This window comes from Xiphophorus maculatus, chromosome 21 (assembly GCF_002775205.1).
Source record: "Xiphophorus maculatus strain JP 163 A chromosome 21, X_maculatus-5.0-male, whole genome shotgun sequence".
Taxonomy (NCBI): domain Eukaryota; kingdom Metazoa; phylum Chordata; class Actinopteri; order Cyprinodontiformes; family Poeciliidae; genus Xiphophorus; species Xiphophorus maculatus.
In genome coordinates, this window is record NC_036463.1 from 16,495,710 (window position 1) to 16,519,847 (window position 24,138).

General features: G+C 39.5%; 1 protein-coding gene across 1 annotated transcript in view; it reads left to right on the forward strand.

Moving 5' to 3' along the window:
- Positions 1–24,138, forward strand: part of LOC102230282 (receptor activity-modifying protein 3-like) — a 37,605-nt gene continuing 13,467 nt past the window's right edge. Inside the window, exon 1 of the mRNA XM_005803655.2 lies at positions 1–293. Coding sequence (XP_005803712.1) covers positions 242–293 — 52 coding nt within the window. The 5' untranslated portion in view covers positions 1–241. The remainder of the gene's footprint in view (positions 294–24,138) is intronic.

Here is a 24,138-nt window from a genome sequence, read left to right on the forward strand (position 1 = left end):
GAGAGAGAGAGAGAGAGAGAGACTGGAAGAAGTCGCGCTTCGGAATCTGATTTCTCTGCGTTTGATTTTCTTGTATGTATGTATATATATATTTTCTCTTCTGTTTTGAGTCTGTCACGTGCTATCTTGCTGAACGCGCTGGTTCCGGGATTGATTTCAATTATGGGTCGATTTGGGATAACATTTCCCCGGAGCCGCCGCTGATGGTTCGATCCCAGTCCGACCGGGTCCTCGCAGCGTGATGGATACAAATGAGTTCGTCCTGCTGAAACTTTTATTTTTGGCCTTTTGGGGTGAGTGTGACTCTCTTTTTGTGTCCTTATTATCAACAGAGCGCGTCTTAAAACATCCACCCGCAGCAATTAACCGTGCTAATTAGGCGACGGAGTCTTTAGAAAGAGAAAAAACAGGCAAAAAAATAATAATGATAATTAAAAAAAAGAGAAACAGACTATAATTAGAAATACATTTTATAGGTGGCCTTTTGTGTATTTCTATATTTTCTGTGTGCATCCCCGCTGTACTCGTGTACTCGTGGACCTAATGAGCATCAGTTACATCTCACAGAGCATGCACCGAATGGGGATCGCTCAGTCTAATGTGACCCCAATGAAAAGCCCTGACCGACATTATGTCCAGTGGGAATGTGTAGAGCTGTCTCATTAGCTGGTTGCACAAAATCATGCTTGAAATCGAGTCTTATCCTGAGCCAGATTCTGACTAAGAAATCCACTCCAGGCTTCTGGCTGTGATGCTGTGCTGGTACATATTTTATTTTAGTAGATTTTAATCACTGTATATGTATATGTATATATATATATATTAGCTAAAATAGACATAAATAAGACACAACCAATGTTTTTAACATGTAGAGCTCAAAAAAAGTTAATTTCCAACTCAAAATAAAAGAATGGATTTAATTACTCTCATAAATTGGTTAAGTATGGCAATAGATGACAAAACTTTTCCACATTCTGTTATGCTACACACGCCCACTGCTTTTTTCATGTATTTTATGTGATACAGAAAAGAAAAAGCATAGATGGTTTTGAAAGGATTTTTTTCACACATACAAATCTGAGACATGTGAAGCACCCGTCGTATTTAGCGCCCCACAGGTCAATACCTCTTAAAGGTAGTTTTCACTGCAATTACAGCAGCGAGGCTTGAGGCTCATGTCTGTGCAGACTTGGCTTATCTAGACATAGAAATTCTCTCATTCTGCTTTATAAAATAGCTCAAGCATGGGTTTAGATGGAGGGCATCTGCAGACATCGAATTTCAAATCTTGTCACGGATTCCCAGTCGGGTTTAGGTCTATTCTTTGACAAGGTCATTCTGTACACAAATGCTTTGATCCAAAACCATTCATGTGCAGCGCTGACTGCATGTTAGGTATGCTAGGGTAGTTTTCTTCCTTGACAGTGGACCTTGGTCCAAGTCTCAAGCTAAACAAGTTTAATTCCACGATTGCCCTGGATTTAGCTCCGTCAATCGCCAAATTAACTCCGCAGGGCTTAATATTTTAAGCTTGTAAAATCTTATTTTCAGTTGGTAGTATAAAACATTTTCACAGAAAAACTACGTACAGTCAGCAGGATGATGTTGCATACTTTTAAAATAAAGTGTTAAATGTTGCTCAGTGCAATTTTATTGTCAGTTACCAAAAATGCTGTAGCTAAACTTTAACAAGTACTAAACATTGCATATACAAATATGGTTCATTAAGATTTTAATGATTCTCCAAACTGATGTAGTGCACACAGAAATGATTTGTTTAAAAAGTGTACAGAGATTCTCCATATCGGCTGCAGGGATTACTAAAAGTAATTTCAACCAGCTGCAGTTGTCAAACATAGCATTTACCATCCATCCATTATCCGTACACCCTTGTCCCTAGTGGGGTCGGGAGGGGTGCTGGTGTCTATCTCCAGCTAACGTTCCGGGCGAGACAGACAGGACAAACAACACACACTCACAGGGATAATTTAAAGTGACCAATAAACCCAATAGTTATGTTTTTGGACTGTGGGAGGAGGTGGAGTACCCAGAGAGAACCCACGCATGCACAGGGAGAAAATGCTAAGTCCCCGGGCTGGGAATCAAACCCAGGACCTTCTGGCTGCAAGGCAACAGTGCTACCAACTGCCCCATAGCATTTACCTTGATGTAAAAATAGAATTTATCAAGAGGACGAGCGCTCATGGATAGCAGATGGTCTTCGCGGATTTTTTGTGGTGGCACCATCTGGTCTTGTTCTCATTGGAAATATTCAGCTTCCTTCAGTGGGCAGGCCAGGTAACACAGGACTGCAATTTCAAGGTTTGTGGTTATTGACTTGAAACCTGGTTTGTTTTCCCAGAGCAACTAGACGTGAACCTAAGGGGTAGTTAGACCGGCACCAACATGACGCTGAAATATTTTGAGCCAAAACGGGGATCGTATTTTAACTCGGATTACTTTTCTCATCCAATAAGGATTCTTATCATTCACTGCATCTGTGAGGAGCATCTCAAACTTGAAACTGAGATTTTTTCACATTAATGGAATAACAAGCAGGCCTGCGTGGGCATCTTGACATTTAAAAAAAAAAAAACCCCAGAGATTATACATCAAGGCCTTAACTCGATAACACCCGGTTCCATAAGTGTGCAATAGCATTACCGCGGCAGATTTCTGAGTGCCGGAGAGAAACAGATCTCGATTATTTTCAGGTTTAGGAAATGTTATGAAACCACCTCCAAAGACATTTCTCTGTAAGGCAGCTCGGCTACAGAATGATGACATTTAAGCTCATTGTTATCCTCCCTACAGATGTGTTTTAATAAAGATCCCTCTAATGCCAAGAGAGATAACGTGGGACATTTCAGCAGCTAAAATCCTCTCTGAGCGGCCAATATTAACCGTCTGTGAGTCAAGCATCAAGACAGCAGTAAATGCCAGATTATGTTTTCTTTATATATACCAGTTGCTTTTCTGTGATTTGGTGAATGGAGATAAGCTGGAAGGCTTATGGATGTTTCCTGTTTTTATAAGACTAAAGCAAAACACGTTGGTTCACGTAAATAAGAAGTATATTGATGCTTGGGGAAACCCGGCCGTGGCAGTAAAATGGTCTGGGCCATCTGGGGTAGCTTGTCCTGAGTTATGCCAGAATATTTTGACCATCAATTGGATCTTCAGATTGATAATAATGACTCCAAGCCTATCTTGTATAGTAATCTGCCGTAACTCTAGCAAAACTCTTTAGATTCAACTCCCTATAACATCTGCTGTTGATTTTGCTGCACTCTTTGACTGAGAGTTCTGATATTTGGGTCTTTAAATTATTTAGTTAAAGGTCCTTTTTTAGTCAACTATACAACTTCACTGAATTTGAACAAGAATCAGGTACACCTTTGAATATCTTGTGTCTCAAATCCACACAGACTCAACTATATGCATACACCCCCACTAATATTTGGATAAACAGCCCTTAGCAACCTGCAGAGAAACTACATTAGTTTCTTTTAGTTATCAACAATGTCCCAGCATAATTCTAAATTCATATTTGGCCACTTATAATATGATAATTTGTGGAGTTGATGAGATTTGCTATTCTTCCTGGTAGCTTTGGATACAGTTTAGACTGGAAGAATGTCAGAAGCTTAAGATTAGCCTTTTTATGGGTTCCAAAATCAGCAGGAAGTTGTATTTGTGTGCATTGCACGATTGAAACACACTGCTGTCTGCAAGTTCCAGCTCTCCAGCTGTTCATTAAGAGCTAGCTAGGAGCTATATTGGTTATTATTTATCCAGTTTGTGAAATGCACCAGTACCACTAGTACTGAAACAAACCCTCAACATGATATTATGTCCATCAATCTTCACAGTTTTTCTTGACTCCTCCTAACATCATTATTGTCTCTGTGGCTCAATCGATCTCTTGTATTTTCACTAATTCCCATGATGATGGTTTGGGTCAGATGGTTGGAAACTATTTGGTGATCGAACAGGATAGTGACCTCAAACAAACAACGCTGGCTTAGGAGTGATGAACTTTCGCGCTATTGAAAATGAATGAACTATAAATAAAAGCCGATTTGTACAAAGGAACTAGTCGTTTTTAGTTAAACTTCACCAATTCGGCTAGTGTGGTGATTATGCCAAAATGAGTTGATGCCGTGGAAGATATTAATATTAATAATTCAAACTAATAATTCAAATAATTCAATAACTCATTGAAGTTGTATCGTCATCCCACCTCGTAAAAAAGAGGAGTTCAAATGCATCCCTACAAGCTCTGAATTAAGATGAAGTATTTGCTCATGATGTGTGTGTGTGTGTGTGTATCAACTTCTTATCAGAACGGTAAGTAATCCTGAATGACAGCTTTTGCGCTGAGTTTTACTTTCCACGGGAAGAGAAAATGGCCGGACGCAGTAAACAGAACGACGCGCAGCGCGCAGACATGCCACGGTGTTTAGCTCTTGTCTAGACTGAAATGCTCTCTCGTCGGGGATCCCCAGGTGCCGTGTGCTCAGACAAGAGCAACAACGTGACGCAGTGAGTCACATTGATTTGTTGCTTCTAATGTCGGGGAAGCGCTGTTGGTGCGGCAGAGAATGTGGGCCTCCATCTGCACGGCAGAGAAAGAGCGATTCCCTCTGACGATGGAGCATCTGCTCACCTCTTCAAAACAGCAACTCACTCTTGTGGTGCCTGGGGGCACTTTCTGTTTTCTCTTCCATCTGAAAAGGCTGTAAAACATGTTTATGTTGTTCTTGTTGTTATTATTGATCTTAAGAAGGATTTCAGTGTGGGAAATCATTTTGATGCCTTACTCCTTTTTTTTTTTTTTTAAATCCACATGAGATGATGGTAATGTTCCTATTGTGGGGAATATTTCTGCTCTCCACTGAGTGTCATTGTTGTTACTCTAACAAACTGATATTAAATGGTTATTTAGCTACCCTACTGGTTTGGTTAGCTACAGGTACGGTAGGGGTAAGTGAAGAATGACTTAATGCTTAAAGATGAAAAAAACAAATGATCTCAATCCAGGGATTTCTGCTGCATTTTAATAACCCACATAGAAACAGAATTGTGTACAGGCTGCCTTCATTTGTATGGCTTTATGGCAGAAATGATATTCAATTGAGTACCAAATTTCTTTCTTTTTTTTTTTTTTTAAATCCAATCCCTGTTTAATAAATTGAGATTTTGAAAGGATTCAGTTTTCACATCAAAAGAACATTTAATGATCCCTCCTGCAAGGAAATAGGGCTAGTATAAAAAACAAAATATAAAATTTTGCCTGATGTTTCAATAATGTCTATTTTTGTTGAATGCCATTCTTTATGTAGCTGTATTGCAGAAAGGATGATTATCCTGAGTAATTTTGTATCTCAGTCTTTCTTCTTAGTGCTTAGTACATTAAGTGCAAACAAACTGCTTTCTGTGTCATTGTATTCTCTTATCTTATAAGACACAATCTAAAAGAGGTAAATAATCACATATTGTACATCCTAATGCTGTAATAAGTTAAATGATACAAAAAAAATGTATTCACTGAAAATACAGAAAAAAAAAGAATAACCAGAGTGAATTTCCGGTCTGACCACTGTGGGCATGCTTGGTGTCAGAGGTTGCTCCAGGTTTAAACCGGAGTGTGTCGCTGATTCCCTGACACTGTTACATTTGAACTTTAGCTGCAGCTCAAGGGGAGTGAAAGTGTGTTTTGAGCGTCATAAATATTTCAAATCTCGGTTAAAGATTTATGTTCCAGAGGTGACTCAAAACCCTCTGCTTATACCGGCTCATATCACCGTCTGCTGCTGCAAACTCTGCGGCGCTGCACGAGCTGTGTAATTCGGCTCCGAGTCGACGGCACACTGCCGAGCTGTTTCAGGCTGCAATTTACCGTCTTTTAAAAGTACAAATGAAGAAATCTGAGAATGTGAATTTGTTAATGACACTGAATCTTTCACTCTTTAAAAGGAATATTTGTACACGTACACGTAGTCTAGTGATATCCGACCCAACAACGCATAAAGATGTATAAAGAGACGACAAAATTCTCTGCTTCATCCCAAAAAAAGTCAACACCAAAGGAAAGAAAAATGCTCTAAGAAAGGCTACCATTACAGAAAAGATGTACGTTCCTCTTTAACAAAGTGAAGTGTGGGCTAAAAAACAAAACAAAACAAAAAAAGGTTTCTCAGAGCCGTTGTCCTTTGTCTTCCTGTGTGCTTAAGCAGCTCCATCTGTCAGAGACAGAGCACTGGGTCAGAGGTGACTGGCCTAGACGTGGGACAGTCAAGCTTCCTGACACAGATTTTGTTGCAGACAAAGGCAAAGGTGAAAAGGGAAGAACCTTTTCCCCTTGATTAAAACATCTACTGTAGAAATTTAGCTAAAAAAGGACATCTGTCGCAACAATGTGGCAACAATGATGCACAGAAATCTAAGAAGAAGGGATGAAATGGTCTCCAGTGCTACTATACAATAAAATGGAAAGGCTACCTAAATCGTATCCAGTCACGGTGCTATTAAAAACTGTGCTTCACCACAACCACAAGAAGAAGGATGGGAAACTAAAGAAGATACTTTGTTATTTGCCATAATATATAAAATGATCAATCTAGCTTTATGTTGAAATTCTTTGCTGTGCAAGAAAAACCCTTTTGAGGATGTTGTCCCTTCAGATTAAACCAGAACGAAACAGTAGGCCTAGTCCTTCTGGCGTCCCGATTCTTTAGCTGGCATCAAATGTATGAAAATAACCAGCAATTTCAATCAAGACCAAGACGATCTGTGGAAAGCAATAAATTATTTTGCCGCTTGGGAGGAGGATGGTCATAATTGTGTTGTGTTTCAGTGTGACATAATCAGATGTCATGTATGGTTTTGTTGGTGGAGGAGTTAATTAAAAGCTTACGTTACTGATGAAAATAGAGAGTGACGTTGCACCAGTCAGCACTGCGTATTGGTGTAATTAAAATGGTCAGGTTAGTCATTAATCCCAGCACAGACACATCCACCACATCATGCATGACCATAATCCTTTTGGTTAATTTCCAGATAAATTAAACATAGATTTTTTACCAGAAGAATGGAAACGTCTTTATTCAAAAAATAAAGACGTTCACCTCAAATGTTGCAGCAAGTACTCATTACTGAGTCTCATGCCAGTGAGGAGTCACTCAACTCGACATGCCAAATGCTTGAAGCAGCTACAACTAACTGCACTCTGACCTACTTTATGAATAATTTGGTAAATAATCATTTGACCTATGTGATAGATCCTCGAATCCTTAAATATCCAGTGTCAAAAACACTTACCCACTTTGATGTATTTTTTGTTTGTCTTAATTACATGTAAAAAAATATGCTGTGGTCTTTGACTGTGATGTGTTGCATGGGACAGCAACCAACCCATTTATCCAATCCATCATTAAGTCCTATACAAAGTGTGTATAGCACTTTGGTCCTGTCGGTGTATAAAGTGCTTCATAAATAAAGTTGGTATGGTATTCGTCCATTCAGCACGTCACTAATGAAATCTAGGCTAAAGTTGGAGTGATAATGCATTATTCCTCTGTGTCCTGGCCTTCGCAGAATTATCTGGGCCAAAAGGGTTGGTAATTAACGGCCGGAGCAGGCTGACATGTTCATGGCGGATCGTCTGTGTTGTGTACAGATCTACATCAGATGAGTCTGAACCGCCATTTAGTATCTCATCTTGGCAGACTGAGCTACTCAGGAGTTTACATATATTCATCAACGGGATGAATGTGATGTTAGTTTTTGCATGTAAGGATTTATTCTGTTTTCTGGGTGCAGTCTACCAGGTGGACTGATCATTTGTTTAAACGTACAAGGACTCTGTGCACAGATTTGAAGTTACTGTGGATTTTTTAAAATTCTACGCAGGGACAAAATGATCCATACAGACATAAATATACGTACACATGCCCTTGCATTTTGATAGATGTCTTATTGTTAGAGAAATAAGACACACCAGATTTTCAGTGAATACATGACCACTGTTTTTTGGAAATAGGGTAGAATCTACCGGACACATGATCGTCCGGTAGTCTCGGTTCAATTATGGACCAAAATTGCAACGTTTGTTACATTTTCAGCTGGTGTGGTTCGTTTTCACACTGCACTGTGTCAAACGATCCAAACCCTTTGGAAAACCTATTCTCCTCTTTGCCTGTGGTGGCGCTGCACCAAGACCTCCTGAAGGAAATGACACAAAAACCAAAGAAGACATGAGCACAACGTTCTTCAGGAACCATGAAGAAAAATGGCTTCAGATTTTAGCAGTTGTAGGATTTCTCTTTTGTCTTTGTTACATTTACCCAAAATGCCCTGCACTGTAGCTTGCCTCCTGCTGTTTTGGAGCGGTCTCTGATCTGCTTGGCGTTCACATTCAAACCACAACAGAGCTCACTTCGACCAACCAGAGACCGAGGCTCGTTGGGGGACCAGAGTTCACTTGTCTGTATCAGAGTATGATTGAGCTTTCAACACTTCTCCAAACGTACTGGACTTTCTGGTCAAATGATCTAGAGTTCAGTTAAAGCGAATTAAACAGGGCTGGTGTGAATGCACCGTTAATTTGGTGGACTTACTGGTGTGCTGGTGTTCATGTTGCCAACAACAAAACTATTGTCATGGTGCAGGCTGCTTAGTTATATTATATTAAGCCAAATTTTAATGTATGGATTACATGAAGAATCTGTATTTGAGTCTACATGCATAGTCCATCATAAATTAAAAGAACAATTATTTAAGGTCTCTGTTGTACAGTCATCCAACCCTAAAGAAAGAACAGTTAAAAGTCTTCGTTAAATCCCTCATTGCAAGTGGCATGAAATTCAAAGAAAAAGGATCCAGTGTCAGGCAACAGCTTGATGATGCCATTCAAGCTGTATTTGTCACACAGCCCACTTAGACTTCTGAAACTTTGAAGCTCTGTCAAAGAAAGTGTGGCTTTAACGTTCTTTCAGTGTCTCCTTTTTGAGTTACGGTGTTTTTGTCAGGCTGGAGAGGAGTAGCTCTGACGCCACTAACAGTCTTGTTCCAGCTGATTATCTTTGCTAATATATTACAGTGTTGGATTCCATACATCCACTAGCTATGCCAACTCAGCGTTTTAACTTCATCCCTGCCTCTTATCTACCTCCAGCAGCCTCCTGTTTCCACGTTCGAGGACACAACTGGCTAATTCTCGAATGAATAGATTGCTGTTTCTCCACCGGAACAAATGCCAAAGCTGTGTTTGTTGAAACTCTTTGGTTTGGATAAAAGACTGGCTATTCTCATGGCGCTTAATGCGGCAGCCTCAGCACTTGCTAACAAATACGCCGTGGCAGCTCACAAACAGATGGTTCCCTTCCGTCGGGGGGGGCCAGTCTGCCAGAGCTTGGCTGTAATTTTCTCTTCCGCGTTGCAAATGGACTGCATTTATGTAGAGCCGTTAGCCCAAAAGCCAGTGGTGATGCCTCACTTTCACCCGCGACACACTGCTGCACCTCAGGCCATCCCGAATGAAGCCATCCTACACACACACACACAGATCGCGCTTCTCTCCGGAAAAACACATGGATTCCCCCTTTTCTCCAATGCTGAATTTTATTTCTGTCCCTGTAAGGGCTATCCTTCATCTCCTCCTCTTCTCCTTCCTGCTTTTGTTCGCCAAGTGCCCAGAGTTCCCCTCCGTCTTGCACATTTGTATCATTTCCAGCTTTGTTTTCCTCTCCGATCCCTGGGTGCCCCAGTATGGGTGATTGTATTAGTCAGTCATACTGAGTTATGGTATGGTACGATAAAAGGTTTCTGTTGCCTCACAAAGTGTTTAGAATTGACCTTAACTAGCAGATTAGGCTGAGTTGAAAGGTTGGCCATCAGAGACAGACCCAATGTTGCGTAAAGCAATCATAACATCAGAGTAGTTCCAGGAAGTTATTTGTACACGGCTGTGCCACATTTAGCCCATCTTTAGTTGTGCAACAACAAATGAGGGTGGTCGGACAGACAGGCTGACCTTTGTCCTCGCTGACAGCTGGCCATTTGTGGGGTGAGGTGAATGTGAATGTGAGTGTGAGGCTGTCAGCTTAGGAAAGATGCAGAAAAATAATGGCGTCGTATGGAGGAGAGTGTCTGCAGGTAGAGCGGTAAACTGTAAAGGCAGTGACCCTGTGAGTAAAAGGAAAGGTCAACCAAAGTTTATTTTGTTCTGCTGGTAAACCACTTATGTTCATAATGATTCTGGCTCTGTTCATGATGATGAAGCTGGACCCAAAATGAGTCGTTGGCAACTTTCTGTTGAGGTGAAAAAAAGTTCTGCACTTTGTTTGCACCTCTTCCAACCTAAGGAGTAGCATATCTGCCTTGCATTTCAGTGGCATACAAATGTGTTTGTATACCATTGAAACACAGGCAGAGTAGATATCGAATCCACAGTCTTAATAAATAAAGAAAACAATGCACTATGCCAGACATCTTGCCCATATAGATTGGAAAGCACTTTGCTCCTCTTGGAAGCACTCCCAGTGGTGCAAACACCTCCAAATTGCAGATACAAGTATTTTGGCACAATGTCTGGGGTGCACATGACGTCCTGTCGCTACCCTGGTTGCAACTAGATTTTACCTACTAGCACAAATAATCAATCCATGCTCTCCTGGGCATAAAACAAGCAAAACATTCTCCATGCTGAGACAATCTACTACCTACAGTATGTGCGCTTACAACATAAATGGCATGTGCAAAGACATCTAAAGTAAGGCTCCTAGCTGCGTGGGGAAAAGTGGAAACATCTCCAAATTGAGCGTGTAAGGTTGATGCTGAAAAACCAGAAGGACTTTTTTTTTTTTTCCTTTTTTGGTTTTGACATGTAAAACAAATCTCTGAGGAATTCTCATTGCATCTTAGAGGCACAGTATACCTTGCACATTAATGCAGCTGCGGTTTCATTTTACGCGAGTGCTACTCAAACATGGACTCAGTGATTACATCACTTACTGTATACGTCTGCTGCACTTTGCAAGCACTGTGTGTACTGAAGAAGATTAATTTACCTCAGCATGTCTGGAGTTCTTTGATTATTTCAGGGGATGATTATTTAATAAGCATCCGATATTTGAGGATACATGATTTGATCAACAGCCTAATTAAGCCTCTTGCATTTTTTATGAATATATATATACACACACACACACACATACATATATATATATATATATATATATATATATATATATATATATATATATATATATATATATATATATATATATATATACATACATATAGCCTTCATTCCTTTAAACACTCACTTTAAAAAACTGGTGAAATACAGACTTAATAGAGAGGACCGGACTTGATGTTCCATAGAAGACGTTTCATTTTTTCATATTTAAATATCATGCACTGTGTTACTGATAAGCCAACATACATATTAATGATTAGAAACGGTGTGAGAGCAGGTTAAGTAAGGCCTTTTTTTCCCATTTTCTTCATCTACGCTGTTCAGCCTCACTGACAGAACTGCAGGATTGATTCAGCTATGTGTCTCGTGGCACACGAACTGGTTGAAGAGTGCTTGCCTCTCAGCAGTCAATCACAGTGGATTTCCCTCAATGGATTTCCTTTAGTCCTCCCACAGGACTGTGAAGAGAGCTCAGTTAGGATTGAATCTGGTCACATCGTCACCATTTTCTGTTGGGGTTTGGGTTTGTTTGGTTTTCCAAAGTGAAGCCGAGTACATTTCGGATAAGACCCACCATATGAATATCTCTCCTGAGGTTGAGGACGAACTTAGATTTTTGATTAACATCTTAATATTTTCTTCATGGTTGATGCCTCCAGCATCAACATGTGTCGTTTCTTTGTGTTTAACAAAATGCTAAATTAAATTTCAGCTCTCCTGATGGCACATCAAGCTTTGCAGTTATGCCTCCAACGGTTTGTGTACACACATTTGCACAGAAAAATTAATTAGTTTTTGAGTTTTTTATTTGAAAAAAGGCAGGAAAGCATCTGATGCACGACTGGAAGAAATTGGGCATAAACATTAATATTCAGCATCAAATCAACATATTAGAGCAAGATAATCTGTCCCTGTCAACGGTGGATTGTTCCTCATAATGTGATGGAAAGGGAAAGGTTCCCCAAAGGATCTGAAGATAGAGTATGTTACACTACAGTCATCGCTGGTCATCAGAGAATTTGGATGTGGATGATCAAACTACACACAAGCCAATAGCTAGCAGTGCACCAACTATTTGCTGTTATTGACATGGTCTACTACTCCATCGAGTTTGACCTAAAAGGTTCCCAGTGAGTAGCTGAACTGAACAATCTCCAACTTTTAGATGTGTCCCTGACTTAACACACCTGAATCAAATGACTGAATCACCTCCTCAGAATTCAGTGAAGTTCTCCAGAGTCCTGCTAATGACCTTATTATTCGACTCAGGTGTGATGAAGCAGAGACGCATCTAAAAGTTGCAGGATCCGGGCCCTCAAGGCCTGGGTTTGAACGTCCCTGACTTACACACTTCAGGCCGAAAAATATGAACGTGATTGGTCTGCCCCCTTGTTTTGAAAGACAAATTTCAACAGTTTCAGACTTTAGTTGTCTCAGTCTGAGACATGCAGGGTTGACATAGAAATACAGATTCTGGGGTTTGTAATAACTTCCATCATGACTCGTCAAGATACAAACACATAATGCTGTGCCATGTAAAAAGTATAAAGCTTAGCAGTAATTTAGCAGTGCAATGTTTCTAAATAGAGAAACATCTCACCTACATTGGCTTATGCTGCTGACTAATGAATAAAAATACTGATGGTGTTTGCGGTCCAACAACAAGGCTAAAACCAATGGTGGAGGCGTAGAAACCTCCTATGCATGCCACAGTATTTTGACATTATGTGTGTAAAAACATGCACAGTAACAACATGAACAGTACCATTCATGCTAGGGTCATGCTCTATAAGTTATATATCTGATATAAGTGTATTCCAGATTTGCAGCCGTTCCAGCATCATTTAGATGATCTTAGAAATCCTGATTAACTTAAAATGGTTTCAATCTGGGCTGTTTGGTATGAATCTGTTAAGAAGTAATTCAAGCTGTGATTTATTTATTTACTTTTTTAGCTTTCTGGCCTTCAAAAACTTCTCAGACCTCCTTTGGCGTCTGAGAAGAAAACATGTTTTGAACTGAAACAAAGGCATGCTGTAGTATACGGGTGCTGAAGAATAACCCAGAGGTTAAAACCGTCACTGGTGGTCAGTCACCAGCCCCAGCGCACAGATAAGTTTAAACATCGTCGTGCCGGCAGAGCAGATCTAGTGTCCACCCCTAGAAGGCAGTTATTGCAGCGTCCTGAACTGTTTCCGGCTGAGCAAATACTGCGCTTCAGAAATCTCTTTTCCTGCGACCCTGAACCAGCAGTAATCACATTGCTGCCCTGTCCCTTGACGCAAACACGAAGCAGCGCACATTAATGTTGCAACAACATCCTCTCCACGTTGTTTTGTCACATCAGGACCCCTTCATTGACCACATACATCGGCTCGCTGTTAGAAGGTCATCCATCTTCCTGTCAGGGGGCTCTGCTGATAACAAGAGCGACTGACACCGTGTCTTTTCCTCTGTCGCCTGTTATTACTGCTGGTGGGCTAATGTAAGACCCCCTGTGAAGAGAGGGTAACTTTGTAATTTTCAGCTAATTTTTGACTTGTGGTTTAATATAAGAAAGAAAGAAAAGAGTGGAACATGTTGCCAGTTGAAAGGTAAACAGATTTAAAACATATATTGTTCAATAGATTTTTTTAAATAGAACTAACTACAATGAGGATGCATAATAATGCTGTTTGGGTTTCCTCTTGTTACAAAAGTGGCTCAATGCCCGTAACGCTAAACACCTCTAACAGTGTCCGGTGCAAACGTAGCATGAAGTATTTTGCAAGTGTAAAGTCGTGGTGCACAGCTGCTCCGGATACTCCCCGTTTACTCCCCGCGTTCACATTCTGGCCTCCGTCTGCTTTATTGAACTCCCTCTTCCACACTTCTTTCTACACTGTATTGAAAAGGTCTTCTGTTGAAATGTAAGAAAGTGAAAGAGAGCATTCATCCGGTTATCTGCTTCAGTCATCTGTAAGCCAGATAAACCCAATCACTGCCTGAAGGGATCCTGAAACTAAGAGCAGAAAACATAACATACCAAAATAACTCACAGTAAAAACAATCCTATCCAGAGAATAGTTGAAAACCTGTTGAAATGTCCAGAATTTAAAACAAATTCTGATGTTCTTTACTTCCTTGCTCTGATATTTACTAAGTAAAACAACTTGAGAGTAGGCTGGGTGGAGGAGTGTAACCTAAAACCTCAAGTAGTTTGGTATATTAAAAGAGCAAAGATTAGCAAGTGCTAAGCTGGGATTCCCTATAATATAGGAATCGCATTTAGTTTGATCCAGCTTGTTTCCTTAGCTTACTCAGAAATACTGTGATTGACCTCATCCTCCCCTGTTACTACAGGCTATAATAACCCTGGCAGGAAAGCACACAATCAATACCATTGGCTCAGCTAGACAGCTAGACGTAACAGACATGCACAAACACCTTGTGACAGATCCTACCTGAAGCATAAAAACATCCCATTACAGCAACCTCAGAGTTCGAAATGACATTGGGTCTGACCTGGGTCACATGGAGTCAAGAAAACACGCCACATGTACAACCCGGTTCAAAATTGTAAGGACCCTAAGTACAGATATTATTAAAAAAATAACCTTTGAGCTGCTCTTGAAAAGTAAGCTCCATGCATAAAACACATGAGGCACACAGTTTCTTAGAGTTTGATCCAGAAACAAAATTGCTCAGTTCAGCAAGTCTCTGATCTTTTGGGGGGTCTACATTAAGGTTCGTAATTAACAAGCAACTCATAAATGTATTGTAGCCCAAGGCCATTCAGCAGTTTTAGACCAATACCAACATTTTTACAATTTGACAAACAGGAAACCAGTGGAGAGATTTAAGAATATCCATTTCCAAGTGTTGGTCAGGAGTCTGGCAGCAGCATTTAGGGAAAGCTGCAGCTTTCTGGTTGAGTTTTTTCTAACAGACCAGGAAAGTAAAAGTTCCAGCAATCTAACATACTGAAAATAAAGGTATGCTCATGTTTTTCTATGTCCTCTGTTGACTGGAATCCCTTTATAATGGCAGAAATTTGAGACGATAGTAAACTGAGTTATAAAAGAACATTATATGTTTTTCAAAATGTAGGTCTGTGGCCAAAACTACACCAAGATTTCCTTTCAATTTAACACAATTCAGATGATGGTAAGGGGGGGTAAAAAAGATTCTCCAAACTTTGATGCGTAATAGATGCTATTGCCCACTGCTACGTACAGTAGATTTGCTGTTATGCTGTAGTCGTGTTTTTCTTCCAAAGACTCTTGAAACCATATCAGAGTGAATGGCATCATGGACCCTTAAAACTCCAGAACTTGTTAAATAAATTCAGAACCAAGGAAAGGGAAAACATCCATCCAAGGTTTCACAAAGTGTGAAGGGGGCTCTGTAAGGTGAAGGTTGTAAAGAAAACAACTGTAGATTTGTACTGTGAGAACAAGAAGGATGGTGCAGGAAGCATCTAAGAGCCTTAATAGTAATAACTGATTTCCCTTATTGTCTCTCATCTGTGGTTTAAAAATGTCCCACACTCCCACAGGACATGCCACGATTTACAGAGTGCTGCAATAAAACACTCATGCAACCCAACTGGAAGACGGTAGTTGGTTGTCTGAAAGAGTAAGTAGGTAGTTAAACTTTACTTACATAGCACCTATCATACATTAAATGCTAAAATGTTTTATAGATATTATAAAACAAAGTCACTGGTGCAAATTCCAGTTCGAGTATTTCTGTGTGAAGTTTTGCATGTTCTCCCCGCAGCGCCTCCCCCCGCAGGAACTCAGGTTTCCTCTCACAGGCCAAAAACATCCATATCTGATTATTTTATTTATAGATGCCTTTTGAAACATTCAGGGTCACCATACAGAGTAAAACAATCTAAAACTAACTACAATACCAAAGCACTGAGAACAGTAAAATGAATTTATGATCAAGACGTACGAGTGTATTTGTACGTGCAAGAGATCAGAAGGGAGGAGGGTATTAACTCTTCCTCGGCATTCAATAGAGAGAAGTCGAAGGTTGTTCTCAACATAGCAACCTACCTGATAGGCAATGACGTTACAGAAGAACAAGACTGATGTGATTAATGGAGGGAGATCTTGGGATGATGCGTACCAAAATTATGCATCATCATGTTTCTGGGGACCAAGGAGAAAATCTGTAATTGGCTGGTGATGTGGTTCATTTATTTTGCCATGTTACAAGCGTAGACTCAGAACAAAGCACCTGTGCCAGAATCCGAGTAGGGTGTGAGACGTAAATGCACATCCCACACATTATTCTTTGCTCACAAAGATATATGCGCTCACATCAGTCTCACCGCGAGTTCAGGTCGGTGGCACAAACATAACATCACACGCAGATGATTGCTCTTCAAGTTTGTGTAGCCGAGCTTTGAGGTAGCTTCTGAACATAACAGGCTCTACAACACAGCCCTGAGGAACCCCAGATCAGACTGGAAATAGATTGGACTTAAAAGTTTTTTAATGAAGTGAGTGAAGCCTACTAAATATGATTGAAACTAGTTCAAGGATGTGTTGGTGGCCTAAATAGCAGCCAATCTATTAATACATTTTCTGTATGTGAAATTGCATCAAAGGCTACATTCAGTTCTAGTAAAGTGAAAGTCAACTGGAGTCCAGAATCTGCTGCAATAAGAAGATAATTAATTATTTTGATCGCTGTTATTTTTTAAATAAAGATTATTAGTAGCCACGTGAGGTTGAATCAATACGTAATTTGATATTTCTTGTGAAATAACTTTTAACAATTTTGTTCAACATTTTAAATATTTTTAGCATTTAAAGTTTTCCCTTTAAATCAAACATCCACTCTGTCAATTGGTCTTGAATGTTCAAACAAGCGAGGCTAAAGTTTGACGGGCGTCTTGTCATACAGGTAACGGCCTCACAGCTGTTAAAGGATCATAGCTTAGCAAGCTATTGTTGCTCTGCTTAAATGTTGCTTTATAGATTTCTTCAAGGAGTTTCTCATTTCTGCCCGTTAGTGTTTTGCTCATTGAAATGATCACATGTGGAGAACCTAATGAAAATCCTGCTGAATGGGCCATTTTGTAATTCCTGTAATAACGAACGTAGAACTTAATTAAACAAGTGTTTTTTTTATATCTATGCTTTCATTATGTCTATTTTTTGCGGCTGTGCCTTTGTAGACCGCGTCGCTGATCTGTAAATTGCTTTGAAAAACCCCCAAACAGAGTCGCGCTTCTCTGTAGCCCGAGCTTTTCTAATACGTTATTAAAATGTTAATTTAATACACTTTCAATTCTGCATTCTGCATTCTGTTTCCCTTTCCATGAACCATAAGTGACCTTATTCCATCATGGGAACCTTACCTTAATTCATGATAGGCTCAGTTGAAAGTGGTCAGGAAAGGCCTTATTAGTGTAAAAATAGCATCTGGGTGTGTGTGTGTGGGTGTGTGTGTGTGTGCCAGGGACCTGTCCACCTTTTTCTCCCAAACCAGCCGTTGTCTCTAAAATCTCAGTGAAGGGGAAGCAGGTAGCATGATGAGTGACACACAGAGGGTTGCCTCATAATAAATGTAATTATACCCCTTGATCTTTTTTCACATTTTATCAAATTGAAGCGGTGTGTTTACTTTTGCGAGGCACTGCTAATGTTTGATAGTGGTACATGAGAATTTCAGCAACAGGAGCGTCTCTTTACCTTGAGACTTTTTAGGACGTGCAAGAACTTTCACGCATTAGAAACTTTTTGGTTTGTTTTCTTTACCTGGTTAAGTCTTTCTGGATTGTGAGGTGGGGATGGTCCCTTTCTCTAGGGGTCTGTGAGTGAGCGTCTTTTAGAAAACAACATAAACCTGACAAACTCTTACTTCCCTCCGACCATTTCTAAATCGCAAGTGCGGCACAACTGGAGACGCTGAATTTTAAACCACTGAATATGTCAAAGAACTTCCTCAAAACAGCAGACATCACCACCATTTGGTTTATTAAAATATAATTTGTGAATTATATACAGTACAAGGTTTCCCCCAGAAAATTTGCTAAGCCCGGTGGTTGGGCTTTTGAGTTAAAAAATGTTTAAAGTTGTCTGGATATTTGTAGATATCACTTGATGAATATGTGTTATTGAAAGATTCCCCTGAACACCAACTATAAAGTCTTAAAAAATGCTAATATTTTAAAAAGACTTATATAAATAAGTAATGTTAAGCCTGGTGGGGGCATAAGAAAAGCCTGGTTGCCCGCCAGGCTTATAATACACTGAAAACCCGCAGTATATACTTGCAAGAGATGTTTTTTGATCTTACATTTAAAAAACCCCATAATGGATGATTTGGTAATTTTTTGTTATCATTATGTTATTGTATTGTCCTTTGAATTTGTTTTTTTATAAAGTTTGAGTTGCAGCTCTTTCTTACCGTACAGGTCGTGGTTGGTGTGGAAACCACTTCTCTAATTGTTGCTTTGTGACTGGTTTCATACAATGTCATAACCTGTCGTTCAGACCCGCCGTCTCCAAGATTTTGCAATTAAATAAATGCTTACTTGAGGATTTTCTCTTCTCTCTAGACTGTGTGAACAAGCTCTTGAGCTGCCACACACCGAGTAGACGTGTTCAGCTCTCTGCTAAATCTCAGGCTCATGAATCTCTCTGTACCGTCACCAAATGCCATCCTTTTCCACTAATGATGTCAGTCCTGTCTGTTTCCCCAGAGCAGATCTCATTTCTAACCTCCCCTGCTGTTCTGCTGAGCAGTAACACAGAGATCCTGCTGCTCCGTCGCTGTCGTGGGTTCATCACTTCACACAGCTCACTTGTATTTATCAAAAGGAGAAACCACTGCATTTTATCATGGCACAGAGTTTGTATTATAATGGCAAAATGGTATGAGTCAGGCCAAGCAGTGCATTTCATAATATGGAAGTGGCACAACTTCATTTAGGCGAATCCGATGAAGGATTGTTCTGTTGTCAAGTTCTACTGTGTCACGGCTTGTTGGGGCTCTTCATGGGTCTGAAGTGAAATTCACATGTGCTTTACTTGTTCTGACCAATAAAACAAGTAAAGTACAGTACATATTTAGAGCATTTTTTTTTATAAATTAATAAAAAAATTTTTTATTTTAATTAATTATTAAAGATGATTTATTTTTAATTACATGATTTTTAATTGAAAACATTTTAAATACATTTTTAAATAAAAAATGTATTTAAAAAATTGTTGTTGTTTTTTTATATTAAAAAAATCCATTTTTGTTAATACTGGATTCTCTTGTTAAGCATGGACAACTTTTTAAATGGGTTTGTTAATTTGTCAATCCCTCCAGTTTTCACAGAAATTCAATACATCCCCACATTTTTTTCTTTTTGGCACTAATTTTGAGTGTAATGGTCAAAAAGAAAAAGCTTAAGTAACTGCTAGCTCCAATCTGCAGATAGCAGTCACTTAAACTCAATGTTTGCGACCAGATTTTTTTTACATTTTTTTACATAAAACAACATAGAAAATTGAGATATTTTATGCTTCTGAAGATGATTAGACTGGTTCAATTTAAATACTTTCTTGATTGCCCATAGTAACCAGTGTTGGGTATAGTTAGTACCACGTTGGTTCAATCATTTGAAAATGGGATTTTGTTTTCAGTCAGCTAATCCTTTTATGATGTTTTATATTTTATCTGAGTTACAAAATACAACATGGAGGCAAAATCTTGTATTTCTCAGATTTAAAGCCACTGACATTTGCATTGTTGCACAATAGGCGCAATAATACCATTACTGCCTTCACGCAGGAGGTTTTTGCATATTTTAGGCAGCCAAACCATTCTCAAATAGATATAATGATCCTGGAGACAGTGGGCTGGTCTTTATCTTGTGTGAACAATGATTTAAATAGAGCATATACAGTCAACTATTTTTCTACAGTGATAAGTATACAAAGACGTTTAAATAACTTGCATTCGTTGTGAAAGTGAGGTTTAATCTAAACCTACAACAACAACAACAAAAAAAGAGAGCTTGATCTTTTTCCTACAATATTTTTAGCTTACTTGTTGCAGATTAAAACTTTCTGAAAGCCCAGCCTGCTGTAGAATATTTGGTAAAGGAATGTAGGTGATCTTTGGCTTTTCCAGACGGAAGCTTTTGTGTTTGTATTGGACGGTTAAAACAGGAAGTTAACCGGCGGGGTACGACTGCCCGAGGTTCACTGCCACTGGGAATAAAATGCAAGCGGGGACCCGTGGGAACGGAGCGGCCGAGGGCCGAGATTTGAAGTCGGCAAAGGGAGGTTTCAAAGAGGACTATTATTAGAGTGCACAGCACCTCACTGCGATATTTGATTTCGCGTATCGATCGGTAAATACAAAGACGTTCTTTTCTTTGAGCCCTGACAGCTGAGAGGTTCACGAGAAAGGGCTTTCTCCTTTTCTCTGTAGATCTTCACGATTCTCTCATCCCTTTTTGAGGAGGACAGGAAGAGTTTAATCTCTTAAAGAGGACTGGGATATGGATTGGACGTAGTCACCTCTCATAAGCCTGGATGTTTTTGTGCAGCTGTAACGTTGGGAGCGGTAGGGATGTCATCCTCAGAAACCTTTTCATCTAAAAGTGGTTTTCAATCTTGGTTTTGGAGAGTCTTTTGCCCTGGACACCGCTGTTATCAATTTTTCTCCTCTGACATCCACACAATCCTAAGTTTAATAGATTTGGAAAAAGATTCGGTTATACAAATCTGCATTTTGACCACATTGCTTAAAGATATATAATCTTTATAATATGTATATATTTGTTGTTGTTGAGTTGTAGACGTCATTAATAATTCTCTACTTTTTGCTGGTTTTTTTTGTAAAATGTAGGTTTTTGTCTTTGTGTTATTGTATGCAGATTAATTTATTTTTTTGCACTTGTCTTCTTCATCTTTTCTGCCAGGTGCGCATGTCTAAGAAGATTTTTACCTTCGCAAAATGCAGAGTTTTCGTCTAATTGGGAAGCAATAACATAGAGAGATTTGCCTCTCAAACTGGACTGCCAAGCAAATAGCATCTCTGTGTGCCAACACTGGTTGCTGAATTTCAATTTAGCAAAATGAAAAAAAAAAACAACATACTTTTGATTACAGTCACTTCCAGGGCAAAGATCTTCTGAGTCTCAAAACACCAATACAGTTTTGTGAACTCCATCCTGTTGCTTGTCTTAGTAAAAATGTCTCACACAACATTAGACAATTCTTCATATCCTGAGGATGGCAGGTGCTCTGAGAACAGTGGCTCCCATTCTGAGGATAACATTCACCGGAACATGAGGAAACATTTAACTTTCTCTACTCGCGTATAATCCTGTCACGCTATTGTTTCTCTGTCTTTCGTTTCAATGGCACAAAATGACACAGAACCATAGGAAGTAATGCTCTGGGTCAGAATTACGCATTTAACGCTGCAGCGCACACAGTTTTATCAACAGGCAAGCCAGGCGGACACTCATGAAATTGAATTCCCAGGCTGCCAGGTAATCATTATTTTGGCGTATCCTCAGAGCCATTTGATTTGTGAATGAAGCTAAGAGGGAGCAGAGTGTAAGAAATAAATTGCAAAGTGCAAAACTGCTACTGGGTAGAGTTTCATATTTGCAGATTGAGTTCAGTTGAACAGTTGAAGTTGAATGAAAACAGAGGCAGCGTCGCATATTGCCTCTACAGTGAATGCGATGTGTTGAGCAGCAGTGTAATTTGTCAGTCATCCAGGATGTGGTAATTGTAAGTGCTCAGATAGGAAAAAAAAAAAAACTTGTCCCATTTTCTTGCTTCTTGAATAAATTGTTTTCCATTTCAGGCTTACAATATTAAACCCGTTGTCGTTTTATCTTTTATCTCGCCATTCAAGCTAGCAAATCTAAAAGCACATTAAACTTGGAACTGAATTGGAAGAAATAAAGCCAGTTGAACATAAAGTCCTGGCATGTGCATAAAACATAATTTGACTCTCCCCCATTATGTATGATGCATGTTTATTGGGCTGAACGGTGTAAATATCAGCAATAACCTGACAAGTCTAGACTGAAAGTTCAGCACTCTTGACATATTATTTGCATGCGAGTCACATAGTTTCATGTACATACTTGTTTTGTTTTTTAAATTTCATTTTATGTGCTGAATGTATTTTATATTTAGGTCATATTTAAATTACAAGTAATTTCACACTTGTGTTATAAATGTTATATAACTAATGGATATAGTTACATTTACTAATATCTAAGAGTTTCAATCAGAGTAGCTTCTGTACAACAACAACAAAAAAATTCCCTTGAGGAATAGAGAAAGTTTATTTTGATTCTTTGCTCAATAATAATTAGGTGAATTATTGAGATTAGGTTGGGGCCACTTCAAGCGTTTGCCATGTCGAGGTGAGATAAATTACATGAATGAATATAAAGCTTGTGCGTGGGGAATTAAGTGATGTTAATATTTGGTCATTGCTGCAGTTTTTGAGATGCAGTGGTGGTAAAAAGACGTTTAAATCGCACCGTTCACGCAACAATGGTTTTTGGGCCTGCAATAAATCCACAGCTGTCTGGATTAGCTAGAGAGCAAACTGCACATATCACGCTATCAGAAGCCTAGAGGATGATCCTGGAGCATTTTCACTTGAATTCAAAAGTCTTTGCATGTTTAAATTTGACGGCAGATGGGCGTATAATTTTAGGACGACATGAATCACTATCCCACCTGTTTGTTCTGAGTTTGTCCCCCTTGGATCGATGCGCACTGAGCATGCATGTGAGGGCAACTCGGATCATGTCATGAGATATTGGAATATCAAACAACCACTGCTGAACTTCTCTCCTTGTATTTCTTCTCTGGAGGAGCAAAGGAACGAAAATACTATATTGTAACTTGTGCTTAAATGACGTGTCAGGGGACGTCTCAGTCTTGACCCATGGAAGTCGTTTTTCTGTGTTTTGTAATGCATTTATGTTGCTGATATTTGGTTTCATCAATAACTCCTCGCTGCTCTAGCAGGCATGCACCACTCTGATCATCTCGTCTTTGGATCTTCCTTGGTAGTGAACCAGCCTCGGTCTGAGAGCGCTGGCGGATTTAAAACGTGTCAAAATGCTTAGAGAAAATCCTTCTGCGCAGATTCTCCAGACACGTACGATAAGATGATATTCTTCCTCCGTTCCACTGAGTTATTGCTTTGGAACGAGTGCAGAGCAGAAGACAGAAAATCGGATCAAAACACAAACACTGCACCTAAAAACATCCTTGCATGGTCAGGTAAAGGTCTCTAAATTTAGCGCGGCCTCTTGGTCGGCGTCCTGCTGGGTGCCTTCCAACAGGAGCCGCCTCTTTGAAAGTTTCACAAAAAAGGGGAGATTTACCTTCAGGTGCTGAGTATTATTTAGCTTTGACCAGAGCTGTGGTGTGTAAAAGTTTGGATCGGAGAACTTTAAGTGATAAAAAAGAGAGAAAAAAAAAAGACACAAACATGGAGAACGGAATTACAAGCGTGGAAATGGATGCATAAATACTGAAGAGGGACACTAACTACCACTAATGTTCAGTTTACAAAGCGCAGAGGAATTGTTCACAAACCCATCTAGGTAGTTTGCCTCCAACGAGTGACAAGTTGACCTTCACAGCTTCCATTGAAGACATGCTTGTTAATGATTAATGACAAGACGCGTCTCCTCTGCCATGCACTCGCCTTGCTCCCCGTGGGGTATTGTGTTTGAACACACTAACAAGGGCTCAACTTCAACTAAAAAATATAGTTTTTAGTTCTGATACTGATACTGATACTGATACTGATCAGTATCAGTATCTGATACTGCTCTGCAGTATCAGAGCGATACTGCAGATACAAGAAAATAGAAAACTCATTTTGTTTTTACGTTGAGTAAAGATTGGTAGATACATCTTTGTATCCGATATACATATTGAACC